We start from the raw sequence: 16,262 nt of genomic DNA on the forward strand, positions 1-16,262 counted from the left end.
CATTACTTTGGGCAATAACATCTCATTAGCACGGCACATCAGCAAGCTGGGACACATCAGCTATACCTGATTAAGTTGATTCCAGGTTTCTTCAAGCTTGGCTCAGTCCAAAGGAAAAATCAGATTGGTTTATGCAGTGGATAACAGGTAGAAGTTCTGAAAACAGTGCTAAGGATAAGGGCTGAAGTAAAAACTGGCAAACTCAATTTTGGCCCTAACAGAAGGCTGTCTGCTATCTCACCCTCTAGGCAGAGATTTTTTGGCAGTTTACGAGTGAATAATTTTCCCTGCCAAGTAGCTGAAATGTATTCTCTGTGACACATTATTCTTCATGGCAGGTCAGGAAGGGTATCAGTGAATAGGAGGTCCAGCATCTCTTTCTGGCATGGGTTGAACAGCTGAGATACACTGCCTGCAGGAGCTAAGAGTACGTAATTACAGCCTTCACTCACAGATGTCCTCACTGGCATGAACTCTAGTTATAGCCATTGGTGACATGTACTTTGGCAAGGTCTTGACAGAATGGATATTTTCCAGGATGTCTGGAGCAGCTAAGAGTTTGTGGAGCTGCACTTCCAATGTAGGAGGCTCGGAAGCCAAAGAAGGAGAATCAAGTTTGAGTAGACTAACATTGAAGGTTCTCTCTCTCTCTCTTTATGTGTATAGAAATAGTTTTTAATCTTCATTTCTGTGGAAGTGAATAGCAATTCTCTAATGAGATTTCATTAATTTAATTTCAGCCTTTGTTGAGAGATGATGAAAACTGGTGGAGAGACACTAAACTGTGAAGCACAGTGGAAAGCTGGAACCATCTCTACTCAAAGCATCCTTCAGGACTGATACCCTGGGGGGACAGGGGCAAGCAGGGGGCTGTGAAACACTGCACAAGCCTTGTGGTGCCACTCATTCCTTGACAGTTTAATACCACTCAGTAATTTACATGGGCTGTGAAACCAGCAGGGTTTGACACCCATAAGGTCAGCTCTGCCATCGGGGATGCAAACTTGGGTCTCAGCAGAGGAAAAAACTAAACTAGTGCAAACATGTTTTTCTCAGAGAGTCAAGCAAGGTACCTAAGGTAGTAAAAAATAATTTACCAACTTATCTATAGTAGAGTGCCTGCTGTGAGCTTTCATCCCCTTTACACCTTTGCAGATGCTGTAAGAACCCCTGCTAAGGGTTTTGATATTTCTTCTATTAAATATACCAGGAATTTAAAATTGTTTTCAACAGAAAAAGGTGTAAAGAGAACAAAGCAGCACATTCAATTTCTGAGTCTGTTGAAATGAATGACTGCATTTCATTTGCTTATTTAATCTAACTTAAAGAGTTAATGCTGGTTAAGCACAGCTTGCATTGGTACATAGTGGAAGAAAGCAATAGCAAATGCATTAATTACTGTTCACTGACCACAGTTATGATTTTGAAAAAGGCTTGATTAGTGAACAGTATACCTCCAAATCACAGCTAAAGTGAATACAAAAATTTGAAGCACACAATCACCAATATCATTATTATTATTACTATTATTATTCTACCTTTGAAGGATCACTCTTTTGAAAATAATTATATCAATACCTTTTTAATTCCTTTTTTTACAACACATTTTTGTAAGAAAAGGGTGAAAGTAAGACCTTTAAATTAAAAAATGTAATTAAAAGGCATTTTCTTTTGGCTAGGATTCCTACCCAGGAATGAAACCACCCTTGTGATTAGCTGTTCAGAAGAATAGACAGGGACAGCCCTTAACTTGCTCCTCTGAAGATCAAAGCTCTTACCATTTGATTGTACCCAAAAGCACCAAAAAACGTGTTTTTTACCTCTTTAAAGCCTATTCTGAAGCCTGTCCAACCCTACAGGAAGGCAGGCTAGTAAGAAGAGGGAGTAGAGGTTGATTTTTTAATCCTAATTAGCTAGATAATGTATTGTATTTTCCCTATTAGAGAGCTCTTTTGCTGAATCCTCACACTGTTAAGTTCTAAGAGACAGCTTAAGGCTCTTGACTTACACCAATGGTAATGTAGAAGATGAATGTAGTTTCCACTTATGTGTTTTGCAGAGGCCTGGTTGTCTTTCTGTTGTTATGGTAGAAGCCAGGTCAGAATCCTATTTATTCACAGATAGGAGAATTGCTGAGAGAGGACATGAAGACATGACTGAAATATTTCGCAGAGATACGGAAGATTACTTTCAGAGAGCTCAGGCTCACAAAAAGAACTCTGATTTAAAGCTGCTCCATAGGGGTTATTAGTGATTTAGCATAGGAGAAAAGCCTCACATGTTGTGCATGTAAAGTACACCACTGCATGTTATAAAATGACACAGCTGTCCTCTGCTCCTTTGCTGTCGGACAGGGCTGTAACTTTCTGATAATTAACCAAAACAGGAGACCAAGTATCACATTTTCCTAGATATCACCTGAAAAGAAGCAGCTGGGAGTATTTCCCCATTTGACATAAGCTGCATAGCCTCTTTTCTTGTATTCTCCAAATTCAGTGATGCTCAGGATGTGTGTGGAAGGTGTACCCTTCAGTGCTCTTCTTTACCAAGGCAGAAACTACCTGCATGACCCCATGACATTGAGAGGGTACTTTTTGTCTTCCAATTTTCACAAAGGTGCTTGAAGGAAATTAACACATCTCTGACCTTCACTAATTGCTCACTTGATTATGTTTCTCAGTCACACTCTATAGCTCTGTATTGGCCAAGGACACAGAATACACAGCTAATGTCTGTCCTCCTCTCCCTCCCTCTTCCCCAGACTCTGCAGAGCATTGCCCTCACAAAATTATCCAAAGCAATGTCTGTGGCACCCTGGCAGGAGGAAAGTGCATGAGCCCTTGATGACTTTCTGAGTTCCCTTAAGCCTGTATTATTCTGGCTCTTTAATATCTTTCATGCTAGAATGTGCAGATTTTTCACAGCAGCTGGATTTCCTAGAACACACAGTTCTGGCTAAATGTATTCAGCTGTACATGCAAACACAGAGACAAAATAATCTCTATGAACAGATATCATCAGATGTAACTTCACAGGTAACATTCATTACAATTCACATGAAATATTGAAATCTATGAATGTATACATTTGTATTCAACTAATGAAAGCCTGTGAAACTGAGTTTGCAGAGAGAGAATACTCTCTGTAGAAGGAGTTGAGTTCTGACATTGGGTTGAATAATGCACATTTCAAGCTTTTGGAAATATTACTTGGTATCACTTGAGGGTAATGCTGAGGCTGATAATGAATAATGATTCAGAAATGGGAAAGATTTCAACCTAGTAGCCATCCATTGACTGTCAAAGTCAAACCTATGGAACTACACACATTTTGGAGAACATATAAGTCCCAAAAAAGTGAAGGATTTCTGACTCTTAGACAACATGCTCTGCTGTGGGACTCTTGGACTCTTTTTCTTGCATTAAATGAGCGTATTTGAACCTCCAGTTCAGTTTAGATCACTAACTCCTTTTGATGATTTTATGCAGAAGGCTAAATATTTCACTGAATTCGGTATTAAAATTCAAACAACTCAGACATATGCAATTAGGTATTTCTAAGCAATATTATACCATGTCACACAGTGAAGACTGCTAGAAGAAATAATAAATACTTTAGTTCAGAACAGTGATAAAATATGTTCTTGCTCTACTAAGTTTCTCACGAAGAAGCTGAATACATAATAGTTTACATCTACTGAAAAAGCACCATTTTCTCTTTATGCGCCTTGGGTCATGCTGGCAATACTTAGGAGCTCTTTGTATTTCTTAACTGCAATGTGGATTTACTCCCACTAGGTGTTACCCTTCCTCCATTTGTGAAGGAAACTGTCCTCCCCGAATAAACCTGGATCATCCGTGGATGTACCGTCCAAAATGCAAAACAGGGGCCCATCGTGATGGAAGCATCTTTGTAAACATGGAAACAACAAAAGCTTCTTCTGCAAAACCTCCCATAAACAAACAAACAAAAAGTCACAACCCCCTCCCCCCCAAACCAACAAAATCAATCCCCCCAAACCCATGTAAACTTCTCAGAATATTAAAAGGAGAAAAACTGTTGTATCCTGACAGGTTAAGACAGTGTCCCTGTAGCTAGTTCTGGTCAGCAGCTAATAGCAAACACTGACATGTGACTGTCTTAACTGAAAGAGCTATTGCCCCGAAATGTCCCAGCACTGCCCAGTCAGAGATATTCAACTACACATTTATTGTCATCAATTCATTAGACTATATTTAATATTTACAGCCCTTTTTGGGGGCTGTATGCCTTACAGGAGGCATTCTGTGGCAGCCTTTAATGTTACTTGTACCAGTGTTTCACTGTCTCCCACACAAAATAAGAATAAACCACTATGACTGTGTTACGCAACCCAGTGACTGACACGTAAGTAAAAAATTGTTGATATATTTACCCATTGTAATACCCACAGACGAAGTCCAATCCTCCTCACTGAGACAAACGTTGCCAAATGAAAAGAGATAGGAAATGGAGAAGAAATTAGATGAACATATTGTGAAAAGAGGAAAAATCTGTTGACGAAAGAAGTTACAATAACCAAAGCCTTGCAGCCAGGCAAGGCATAAAGCAGCAGTGAGATGCCCACAGAATACAATTTCTGTGAAGAGACGTAGCTTCAAAACTGCTATTTCAGTGCTGGGCATGTTTTTAAGCCCAGAAAATGACATCTGTCTCAGAGACAAACACTGCAGGCTGGGTGTTTGCCCAGGACTGTTGAACAGGCTGTATGAACAGTGTCCTCCTATGGGAAGGCTCCTTGCTCCCTTTTTGAAGAGGAGTCTGGAGTCAGCTTCACATTGACACAGAGAACACTGCAGTGGGATGGACTGGTCTGTGCCCTTAAAAAGAGACCTGGGACAGTGGGCTTGTGCTTGTGAAAAGTGCTTGTGTCAGCTGGGCTCCCCCCACCCCTTTAACGTGTGTGCCTTTGGACACTGGAAGAACCCATTAAGCTCAGGTCTTATGAAGTCTGGTGTCAAATCTAACAAAGCTCAAGACAAACAGAAAGTTCAGTGAATATGAACTAATGTGTTTTGGTTTTTTTTTTTCCTTAACCTGAATTAATACTCACCCAATGCCAGAAAAATGAAATAATTTTAATTAACAGATGAATTAAAGATCCCATTTTTATTTATTTATTTTTTTAATATGGGAGTATTTGTTAAGACTCACCTGCTAGTAGGTACAAAATCTTCCACTGCAAATTCTGCTATGAATAAGCGCCTGCTCAAGCATTATATGATCTCATCTTCTTGGTGCACAGTTTAATCACAGTGCTCTCAATAGAGAGCCCACACTAGGGAAGTGGAGTTTAAAATACGAATCTGTGGGAGGCTCTTGAGGTGGCTTCTTGCTAAGTATGGCCAGGAGCAGGGTGATGTGGGGGGAGATGCCACATTAAGAGACCAAGAGGTAAAAGCAACTCCATAAAACTGTCACCAACAAACCACCACGTGAAAATTTCATGTGCTTTTACTCTGTTGAATTGACCCCGAAATAGTATACAGAAAGAAAACAAAGATTCTGTGTGTGGCAGTAGGTGCCACGTTATCCCACCCCCCCACTTTTTTTTTCTTCTAGCAACGAACTCAGCTGTTTAAATGGGCAACAAAACAACTTAATTCAAGCTTATTTAATTTCCCCCTCATCTTTCAGAACTGTTTTAACATCCCTTCTACTTTTCTTAAAAAAAACAAACCACCAACCAAAACAAAACCCAAAACCAAACAAAAAAAAGAAAAGAGAAACAAGCTCTTGTAACAAAATGTCAGCAAAGCATCAGATTAACCTACTTTGCCATTTCACTCCCACAAATGAAAATACTTGGTGGTCAAAGTCTTGGTAACTCGCTTTCCAACCTGGAAAAAGTAATGGTCCACATCTTTGTTACTGTATTCTTAGTCCAGTTCAGATGACACTTCTGTAAATTCTTGAATGTTCACTCTCCCCAGCCCACCCCATCTCCTTCCTTAGACCGCAGTATCTTCCTGTCAGGTCTCCCTAGACACGTTATTCTTTTTTTACCATCTAGTCCCTTTTCAAAACTTCTGTTTCTCAACTCCCCTTCTTCTTCCCCTTCTTCTCCTGGGCAAACTTCTTTTGCTTCTTGAGAACTAACTTGCCTTTACTTCCTTTCCCACTTCTTAATTTTTGAAGTACTTCTACCCCCTGTCTCTGAATCTTTTGATTTCTATTTCACAGTCCACTGCAGCGGGGCACTTGCAGAAGGGTGGTGCAGGGAGGGCTTCATTCACCCCGAGGAAAGGAGAGCACTGACCATTGTCTTCATACTCCTCAGACCTCCCTGTCCTCCGAGCTGTTCTCTCGAGGAAGAAAGCACACTTGAACTCCCACGGGAGAGCAACTGAATGCATCGAGGCAGCAGCTCTTCACTGCTGCTTGCAAAGAGCCTCAGACGAGTAAAAAGCCTGAAACAACTTAAATGCTTTCTACCAACGCATGTTAAATAGGTGCTTACATTTCACGCAGATCCCGATGTATCTAATTAATCCTAATTAAATCTGAGCTGTAAGGGCACCTAAATAGACAAATGTGCGGGCAGACACGAGGAGCCGGGCTGTAGCGATGAAGTGCCGCCTGTCGGGCAGCTGGAGGGGACCCCATCCGCGCCACCAGGGTGTCCCCCCGGCCGACCGGGCATCCCTTGGGCGGCGCTCCCGGTGCCTCCCGACGGTGCGATCCATCGCGTCCCCCTCCGGGAATGAGAATCGGCGGGGGGCTTTACGGAGTCTTTCAGGGCATTAAACACCTGTGTAGTGATGGGGGTGTCTTACAAGCCCTAAACAGGCTGGGAAGCCGCGTGAGGCGAGAGCGGGCAGCACCACAGGATCGCGTTTTCTCCTGCGAAGGCGACAGGAGGGAGGGGATACGGTTATTTCGCCGGGGTTCTCGTTTGGAGAGGGCTGGGACAAGCCTTAGTCAGATGAGCAGGGACAGAGCACAGCGCAGACAGCAGCAGCGTCCCGCCGCTTGCCCGCTCCAGCACCTCGGGGCAAACACAGGGCTGTGCTCGCCTGCGAGAAACGAGACGTCTCGGAGAAGCCGCGGAGCGAGCCGGAGCCGAAGCCTAAGCCTCGCTCAGGGGGGCCGGGGGAGGCAGGGAGGGAGGCGGGACCCCCGAGGTTTTATCTCCTCCGGTCGCACTCCGCGGTGCTCGCCCAGGGCGGCGGGAGCCCGGCGGGCGCGCACCGGGCAGGGAGAGGGTCCCCCACCGCAAGCGGGGAAGGCGGACCGGGGCGAGGGGGGGAGGGGGGAAACGGGGGACGGACGACGACGGGGGACCCTGCGTCAGTGCAGGGCCGTCCCCTTCTCCTCCCCGTGCGCTCGGCTCTGCCTCCCGCCAGCCTCCCACGCCTCCCGCGAGGTGCGGCCGCGCTACATAAACACGGCCCTGCCGCTGGCGCCGGGGCTCTCTGTTCGCAGCCCGCCGGAGGAGCTTGTCCGGCAGCGGGCAGAGGAGCGGCCGCCGGGAGCGCAGCGCTGCTCCGGCGCCAGACGGGGCGGGCGGCTCCGGCGGGCAGCAGCGGAGGGCTGCGCGCTCCCCCGAGGGCGGCGGCCCTGCCGTAGCCCAGGCGGCCGGAGGAAGAGGAGGAGGAGGAGGAAGGGCGTGGGCTCCGGCGGGCTCGCTCCGGTATGGCCCTGGCGGACAGCGCCCGCGGGCTGCCCAACGGCGGCGGCGTGTCGCCCGCGGCGGGGAGCGGGGCGCCGGGCAGCGGGGCGGCCGCAGCGGCCACGGGCGGCTGGTCGTCCTTCCCGGAGATCGTGGAGCTGAACGTGGGCGGGCAGGTGTACGTGACACGGCGCTGCACCGTGGTCTCGGTGCGCGACTCGCTGCTCTGGCGCATGTTCTCGCAGCAGCAGCCCAGCGAGCTGCCCCGGGACAGCAAGGGCCGCTTCTTCCTCGACCGCGACGGCTTCCTCTTCCGCTACATCCTGGACTACCTGCGGGACCTGCAGCTGGTGCTGCCCGAGCACTTCCCCGAGCGCAGCCGCCTCCAGCGGGAGGCTGAGTACTTCCAGCTGCCCGACCTGGCTCGGCGCCTGGCGCAGACTCGGGCGGTCGCCGCCCGCCCCGCCGCCCTGCACCGCGACGGCTCCATCTGCGCCGAGGAGCCGCCGCCGCCGCTGCTCGGCTACCTGGAGGCCGAGCCGCTGGAAGGAGGCGGCGGGGCCGTGGCGTCCGCCCCGTCGCCCACCGCCAGCCGCAGCCCCTCGGGCGGGCCGCTGCTCACGCCCTCGCAGTCGCTGGACGGGGCGGGCGGGCGGCGCTCGGGCTACATCACCATCGGCTACCGGGGCTCCTACACCATCGGGCGGGAGGCGCAGGCTGATGCCAAATTCCGGCGGGTGGCCCGCATCACTGTCTGCGGCAAGACGGCCCTGGCCAAAGAGGTCTTCGGGGAGACCCTGAACGAGAGCCGCGACCCCGACCGCCCTCCCGAGCGCTACACTGCCCGCTACTACCTCAAGTTCAACTTCCTCGAGCAAGCCTTCGACCGACTCTCCGAGGCCGGCTTCCGCATGGCCGCCTGCTCCTCCACTGGCACCTGCGCCTTCGCCCCCGAGCAGGGCGGTCCCGCCGATGACAAGATCTGGACCAGCTACACCGAGTATGTTTTCTGCCGGGACTGAGCATCCGCCCGGCCCGTGGCGTGGGGACGAGACAGCCGGCCCTGCACACCCTCGCACCCACGCTCCCCTCGCGTCCCGAAGGAAGGAGGATGTGAAGCGGGGCCGCGTCTCCCTGTGCTTTTCTCACCCCGGTGTCTGCCTCCACGCAGAAGGCGGGCCAGCCCCGGCGCAGCCCCCTCACCCCTCTTGCGGCACCTCCTGACGGCCCCGGGGGCAGGAGGTCACTGTGTTGTGCCTCGGCTGTCGTGTCCCTGCTTGGCCACCACGCCCCTGATCAGCCTTCACCCACATCCCGGCTCCCACCTTCACCCTCCCTTCTACGTCTCCCAGTAGCTGTGTTGGTAGCAAGGAAGGAGAGAAATATTGGGAGTAGACAAATGCCGGTCCCACAAAAGCATGCCTGTGCACCCAGTCTTTGTCCCTCTCCCCACACAGAGCTGAGATACAGCTCTGTTCAGGGTGGGGCGTTTTAAAAAACCATCCAGTTAGGGGCTGAGAAACTTGAAAGTTGCTTTGAGCAACTTCTGTTGAAGATGGCATGACAAATGGCTGTCTTTTCCGATCCCAATACCCTTATGAGGGAGTTTGCCTTGGTGGGCAGACCCCAAATGGTCTATTTTTAACTCCTCCCTGCACCACCCATCAAAGTGGTGCCTGTCTTTGAAGGACTGTCACATAGAAGGGGAGCCTGGATGGGAGGGGTTTGCACTGGCTCATGCTTTATCTGTTGAGATGAGTAATTTTGCAGGAGGCATGCATGTGGCCCTTCACAACTGGTAGCTCCCATCTCCCCTCTTTGCTCCCCATGTCTCTGAACTCCTCTCTCCGAGCTGTTAAACTCAACCAGGGCCTGCACAGCGAGCATGTAAGGCTGATGTGAAAGGACAGATTTGCTGGATAACCAACCATTTGAACTATGAAGTGTCCTCAGAGGCATGTGTTTATTCCCTTCAGAGGTAAAACAACACTTTGAAAAATTAAAGTGCTTGTGAATTGTAACTTCCATGGGTGGTCTGAAGTCCTTATAATTCTCTTGAAGTTACTGTCTATAATGTGGACAGAAATCTCAATGCATATTTCCTTAAACACCCTCAAAATGATGGGAGTGAGGTGAAGCCAGGCTTGCCTGAGTAAAGGTAGGGCCTGGGTCCTGGGAAGCTGAAATTGTGTACATTGAAATCGTGCAGATGTACATTATAAATGTCATCGAGAGCACCCTTGTTACTTTTTGTCATGTTGGTGCTGTAGAACTCTGAAGCCAACAGATGACAAAAATCACTTTTTAAAGAACCGTTTCCCTGGTTTTCGTAGCAGTATTTGGACACTGACACTGCTAAGAGTTGTGTACCTCTTCCTAGACAAACAGTGCTTCTTAGAAAGGATTGAGCCCTGTCCTGCGGAAAAAAAAAAGATTTATGCCTATTTTCTTCAGGGGAAATTACCTCCTCTGAGCTGTTTTTTGTTACTGCTGAGTAACAGTCTTTCCCAGAGGAGGCAGTCAGAGCCTGCTTTGGAATAGATGATCCGAGCCGCAGGTTTTACAGTAGGGAAGATTGAGCAGCTCTTTCTAATAAATTCTTGAAGTCTGGAGTATAAAAGCACTTCCCTTTAAAAACCTAAACTTGATTTATGAATGAGTATGGCCTGTTCAGACCATGATATAAAAATACCCTAAATATATCTGAAGTGCTGAAGAATTTAGCAGTGCATATTAAAGGCTTCATGTTGTTTTTAAAACTCTTGAACAATAATTCTAGTTCTAGCTAGTTCTAGTTCTAACTCCAAATTTAGAAATACTGCTAGCACCTGCATTCTAACCAAAGAATTTCACAGAAGGGTTTTTTAAAAACCCCTAGCTCCTTTGGAAACAGCTATAGCTACATTTCTATCGAGTTTCAGTGCTCAGTGTCTGTTCACTTGGTCTTTCGTTAAGTGCATGCACAACTACATAAAACTGAAAATAATTTGCATCGCTATGGCTTCTTTTTTTCTTTTTTAGTATTAGCAAGGTTGTTTATCAATGTGATTAAATTGAAGATGTGCATATGAAAGCACTGGGTACTGTCCATTTGTAGATAGTTGTATTATGGAGTATTTTTAAAAGGATAGAAATATAAACCTGCCAAATTAGATGAGCAATAAGATACAGTGAGAGGCCAATACACCTGAGGATGGAATCAAGTCTGTTTGTCCTATGCCTTACTCTGAGATGACTTCTTTGTGCTTAACTTTTACCACAAATGAGAAGACATTGATCACAGCTACTAGGTCTTTACAGTGCCCTTCTCAAGAGTAACGACCGTCTTTTTCTAGTTTCTGTTAAGTAACTCTGAAGTATGTTTTTTAAGATTTTGTATAAAATCAGTTTTCAGTAAAGTGTTCAAATTTGCTCTAGGTAGATTTCTTTTTTTAAGAATCTGGTAGCTTTCTAAATCCATCATAGGAGCTATGAATAGGGGCAGTTTTAAATTGACCTTGTGATTTAGTGTACATATTTATACAGTATATAAACATTTTACATGAATCATTTAGTTTTTTAATCATTTTAGTGCTACAGGATTTCATAATGTATCTAGCTGAGCATTTTCACATTATGTTATGTACATAACATGGTATTGTTTTACTGGTTTCTTACACCTGTTTCTATGGAAAAACTGAATATGAGTATTATCAGCTTGTAGAACTGAATTCGATGACATTTGCTTGAATGTGAATCTTTCAGGTGGCTGAATGCATCTCTAAAACAAAGATTGCCTGTCTTTTCATTAATGGTTGCCTATCCCTTTTCTGGCAGACAACCCAGTAATTCTCATTTTTTACATAAAAAATGGATGTAATATAAACACGATCTTTTTTTAGTCTTTGTGCTAAAAACTTTTAAGCGTTATTAGTGTTAAGAAATGGGCCTTTAATTTACTGATAACTCATTATCAGTATCGTCAGCAGGCTTAAAATGATGGTGCCACAAATACAATAGTCCTTTGATGCTTTGCCACAGAAGATGATATTTTTCTGAACCATTACTTAGTAATGGCAGTAAACTTTTTAAAAAGAAAAATGCTCAAGGCAATGGGTTTTTCTGGTCTGTTCTATTGAGAGCTTGAAGAATGGATAAACATAATGACTCTGCTGACTTGTTGACATAAAAACATACAAAAATATAAAGGCACAATATTGGTGTCCTGTATACATTTTGTAGCTGTTGCTGTTCACAGTTCATGTACTAATGGATGAATGCAGTAGCATTTACAAGTGCTATTAAAAAACCCACAAGGGCAGTCTTTCTTTTAATTAGAAGTTAAGGTGTAGGTCTTTTCAGTGATGCATATCATTAAGGGTGATTTTGCATATGTTTGATAGGATGTTTATATTTTTATACATGTAGATAATGAGCCACTTATTCATTCTTATTTTCACATGTATAGCATTGAAAATAAAGATACTCCTAGGAAAAAATTACATACCAAATTAAATTTTTGTTCTTTAAATATTAACTCAGTTGTGTGGTTTATGCTGTCCTTTTTATTCTCTGTGAAGATGTTATTAGCTTTGCTCTCCCACAGTATCATATTCATAACTTCAGCAAAGACTCCAAACTAATGTGTTAAGCCAAAACACAAAGAAAATTATGTATACAGAGACCTCTAGTAACACCTGTGGCAAGATAAACAGGAATGTATAATACTCAGACTGCATAATTTCCTTTTAAGCATCTCTGAGAATTTTTGTAGTACTGGTTATTCAGTCCTCAGGAAGAAACAGTGATTGAACAGCTTAATTTGAATAACACTGAGTAATTTTTAAAGTCAAATGTTGATGTTTTTTATGAAGCCAGATAATAATGACATGGGATACAGTGCTCATTTAATTAAAGAAACATTAATACGAAACATTAAGGTAGTACATGATCTGAGAGAATTGCTTCTAGAAATTTTTATTAGCTACCTTTGTTATCACAAACACAATCTAGCAAACTCCTCCTGTGGTCACCATAGAAAATTAGTAGTGACTTGTTAGTATAATCCACGTGTGAAGTACCTGTACATTTAATAGTTCTTGGGTGCCATGGTTATACTACAAAGGAACCAGCTGAAGGAAGTTTAATCAACTGTTTGTTTTGTTTTCATGCAATAATATGGGAAAGGAGGTCACTCTATGAGCAGCAAATCTTTGAGTCTGCATATCTGAAGTTTTAGGTCTCATTTTCTTTGTACTACCCCTTCTGCTCATCCCTGCCAATTTTATTCAATTTCTACTTGAAAAAGGAGGCACATTCCTTGACAGAGCCACCTTCTTCTAGGCTGAAGGTTTTGGCTGAATTTTGGCTTTGTCCCTCTGTGAATTACATATTTTCTTCTTCCTTTCATTTACCCAGCCATCAGTATTCATAGAATTTCTAAGAACATAACAGCTGTGAGGTTTTTCAGTTCTTTTGACTGTGTTTAAACTACCCATCAAGGCAGAAGTTAAGGGGGACAGATGTCCATCCAAATGGACAATGCAAGTGCCATGAGCTTTATTTCAGTGGGAAACAAGGCTAACAGAATACTGTGATTTACACCTGGCACTGTCTGCATAGTCTGAGTGTACTAAATGCCTATAGAGTGAGAATTCAGGCAGTCTCTCTTACTTTTGCAGCACTAGCCAGTCAGTCAAACTAATGGGTATGCTAGAATGTCTTAAAAAGACTTACAGACTTCTAATTTCTGCAGCATTTCCAAGGGTGAGTCAAAGTGTGCAGGCAACTATTTTCCAAAGACTTGATTTGCCTCAGGGCAGGGTTTCTTTTTTTGTTCTTTTTTTTTTTTTTATTGTAGGAAATCTTCAGTATAGTTTTCAATGAAATATTAGTGCTAATGTGTTATTTATTTATAAAGTACTTCATTTTATGAAACTGAATACTAATTTTGTTTTTCATTAAAATGAGCGGCATGTGTTTTTCCCCTGCTGCTAAACAAAACTCGTATGTATGACTGCTGAAGTAGTAATGCCACCATTGCAAATAGTCTGTTGGAAATATGCAGCACAACTGCTGTGACAGTCAAAACCATAGCTGGTCAAATTACCACATTTCTTCCCTGTTCGACTCTCCACTGTGCTCAAACTGGAATAAAATTAAACTCTGTTACACGTTTCTTGCTCTACAAGTTTTTTAGCGTGCACTATGGAGAATTTGATACTTCTGTCAAACTTGTTGGCAACTGTGAGTCAGGGATTTGAAGCAGGTCTATTTCCTCACAAGGAAATAAAGGCTAGGAAATATTCTTGCAGAGAGTGGGAACAGCTAAAAGAAGTTTGGGAAAAATTCTTGGTATCACAAGAAATCAAATATATTTATCAATATAATCCAAGTAATGCACATTACACCCATTTTTCAAACCCAGCCTGCCCAGGAAAGCTAAAGTCCTTGATGACATTTGCTTGTTCTATGTTTTATTTTGTATCACCTGGATGAAAGAAATTATTTTGTTTTTCTCCTTCAAAAAAGCTCAGTGTTTAGCAGCTGGGAAATGACAATGTTAGCAGTTCACCCTGCTTTGAGTTAGCATTTTATCATCCTTTTTGTTTCTAGATAATGCAAAAGGTAGGGAAGTTCACATGGGAGCATATAGGAATCATAGAATCATGGAATCATTAGGATTAGAATGCTTAGCTCCATGTAGCCTCTGACTTGCCTTTTGCAACTTAATAATTAACTAGAATTTAAGTAAGTGTAGATTCATTAAAGTTCAGCCAAAGAAGTTGAGACCAGAATATCTAGATCGTAATGACAAAAACAGGTCCATTGATAAAGACCATGTGATCTATGTTTTTAATTTGTAACTTTGAGGTAAACACAGAGCTGTGGTTAATTTATTAAGGAGCAGGCTGTTACTTAAAAAAAAAAAAAAATAAGGGAAAAGTCTTGCAGTCCTCTTCCACATTCTTGAGGAGGGAATGCCATGCTGATGTGATGAGAACAACCTATCTTTTTGATTTCAGAGATGACTGAAATAACCTACAATGTTGCCGTCTCAGTTTTGTCCATTTTTCTGGTCTTGACTGAACTTTAGGGTCACACCCACCCTTAATAAGTGGTCCTTTAGAAAAGCATATATTCATAACTACGTAAACTTCCATAGATTTGGATGTGGTTTGGTTTTGACTCATGTTTTCCAAATAGCTTAGTGACAGTCTGTCATCATATTGCAGCAAAGCCTGTGATTATTAGAAGCCTGAAGTTAAAGTTTTTCTCTTTAGAAGGGCAGAGACTGTACCAATAATTACTTTTTTTTTTTTTTTTTTTGTAGAGGATACAAATGATGCACTTTCCCCCCAGATTTATGGTCTTGTACAAACACTCTTAATTTTCTCCACTTTGTAAAACTCCCTTCCACATTTCCTATGGCTGACAGCTCAAGGCATATTTCTGAACGCTGCCAGCACCAGGAGGTCTTGCAGTGCTTCCCAATAGCAATCCCTTTCTGCTGTGGTTCCTTGTGCAGTCAGAACCGAGTTGGGTGGGCAGCTGAGTCCCAGGCCCCAGGATTACCCACTGGCCCTGACCACAGCTGCCCCTGTGCCTGGCTTCCTTCCTGGCCATGATCAAGGAAGCACAGTAGTCCCTGAGCCAGCACGGTCCTGCTGCCGGTGCCTTGTCTGAATAAAGGGGCAGCATTTGTATTCTGGTGCACTCTGTGCAGCCCAACAGCCACGAATTGGCACTTCTTCTCCACTAGACTTCTGACCCACTTATTTCCAGGGTTTGCTTTCACAGTCTGCACTTTTATCTGCTGTCTCAAGGTACAGCTGGAATATGGGAAAGAGTCAGCTGTTTACAGTAGTCTGTCTAATAGTTTATCTGCCATGGCACTAAAGGGACAATGAGGACAATTCACTTAAAAAGAGTTTTACAGCTCTTTAAAATTTTATGGTTCAAATAAACCATGAAAAGTGCTGCATAAACTGTAACAACACTGGATAAAGACACCTTTTCTGTTTAAGGTGAGAACGATAGCTTTATCAGTTTTGCTGGAGCAATAGCATGCTTATCCTCTTGGACTCATTTGTATTATTCTAGAGGTTGAAGAGCACTCACCTGCAGGTAACTGGGACAAACAGTCCAGTTTCTTTGGAAAATGTTAGATTAAGACTATATGTACACAAATGCACCAGTGTTTCTTTTTCTAGAAGAGAAGTTTGAGCTTGACAGTTATCAGATTGCATGATTACATATCACCTCCTAGAAGACAGAAAGAAATGTCCAGATCATTTGGTCTGCTGTTCAACATAGCATACACTGTAGGGCTTCCTCTAACACAGTCTTTAAATCAGTCAGTGACATTTCTTGGACTGTCCTCTAACTTCATGGATGATACTGCTTGTGCAAAAGAAGACATTGCAGTGCCTGGTTAATTGTTAGGCTGTGAATGCCACCAGCTTTGGTTTTCACCCAGAAGAGCCTGCAATGTCTTCTTCATTGACACCCTGAGGCTGTAGTGAGTGTTCTGCAGCAGGGTATGTACAGAAGTGGTTCCATTGATCAAGACCTGGGGATGAACTGTGCTGCTGTTTCCTTCAGTTCCCACCACTTGTCCCTGTAACCAGTT

The 16,262-nt window shown here is 44.1% G+C and overlaps 1 protein-coding gene and 1 long non-coding RNA gene across 2 annotated transcripts; both read left to right on the forward strand.

The window, feature by feature from the left end:
* The first annotated feature begins 43 nt into the window (after positions 1–43).
* LOC111928675 (uncharacterized) lies at positions 44–3,535 on the forward strand. The gene is made up of 4 exons (XR_015284528.1): positions 44–147; positions 339–427; positions 538–637; positions 741–3,535. It is a non-coding gene; the product is annotated as an uncharacterized LOC111928675 (long non-coding RNA).
* Positions 3,536–7,666: 4,131 nt separating this feature from the next.
* KCTD12 (potassium channel tetramerization domain containing 12) lies at positions 7,667–13,807 on the forward strand. The gene has a single exon (XM_023918455.2). It carries the CDS (start codon positions 7,675–7,677, stop codon positions 8,671–8,673), a length of 999 nt encoding a protein of 332 aa, XP_023774223.2. The 5' UTR covers positions 7,667–7,674; the 3' UTR covers positions 8,674–13,807.
* Positions 13,808–16,262: the final 2,455 nt, after the last annotated feature.

Source organism: Cyanistes caeruleus, chromosome 3 (genome assembly GCF_971803275.1).
Source record: "Cyanistes caeruleus chromosome 3, bCyaCae1.hap1.1, whole genome shotgun sequence".
NCBI lineage: Eukaryota > Metazoa > Chordata > Aves > Passeriformes > Paridae > Cyanistes > Cyanistes caeruleus.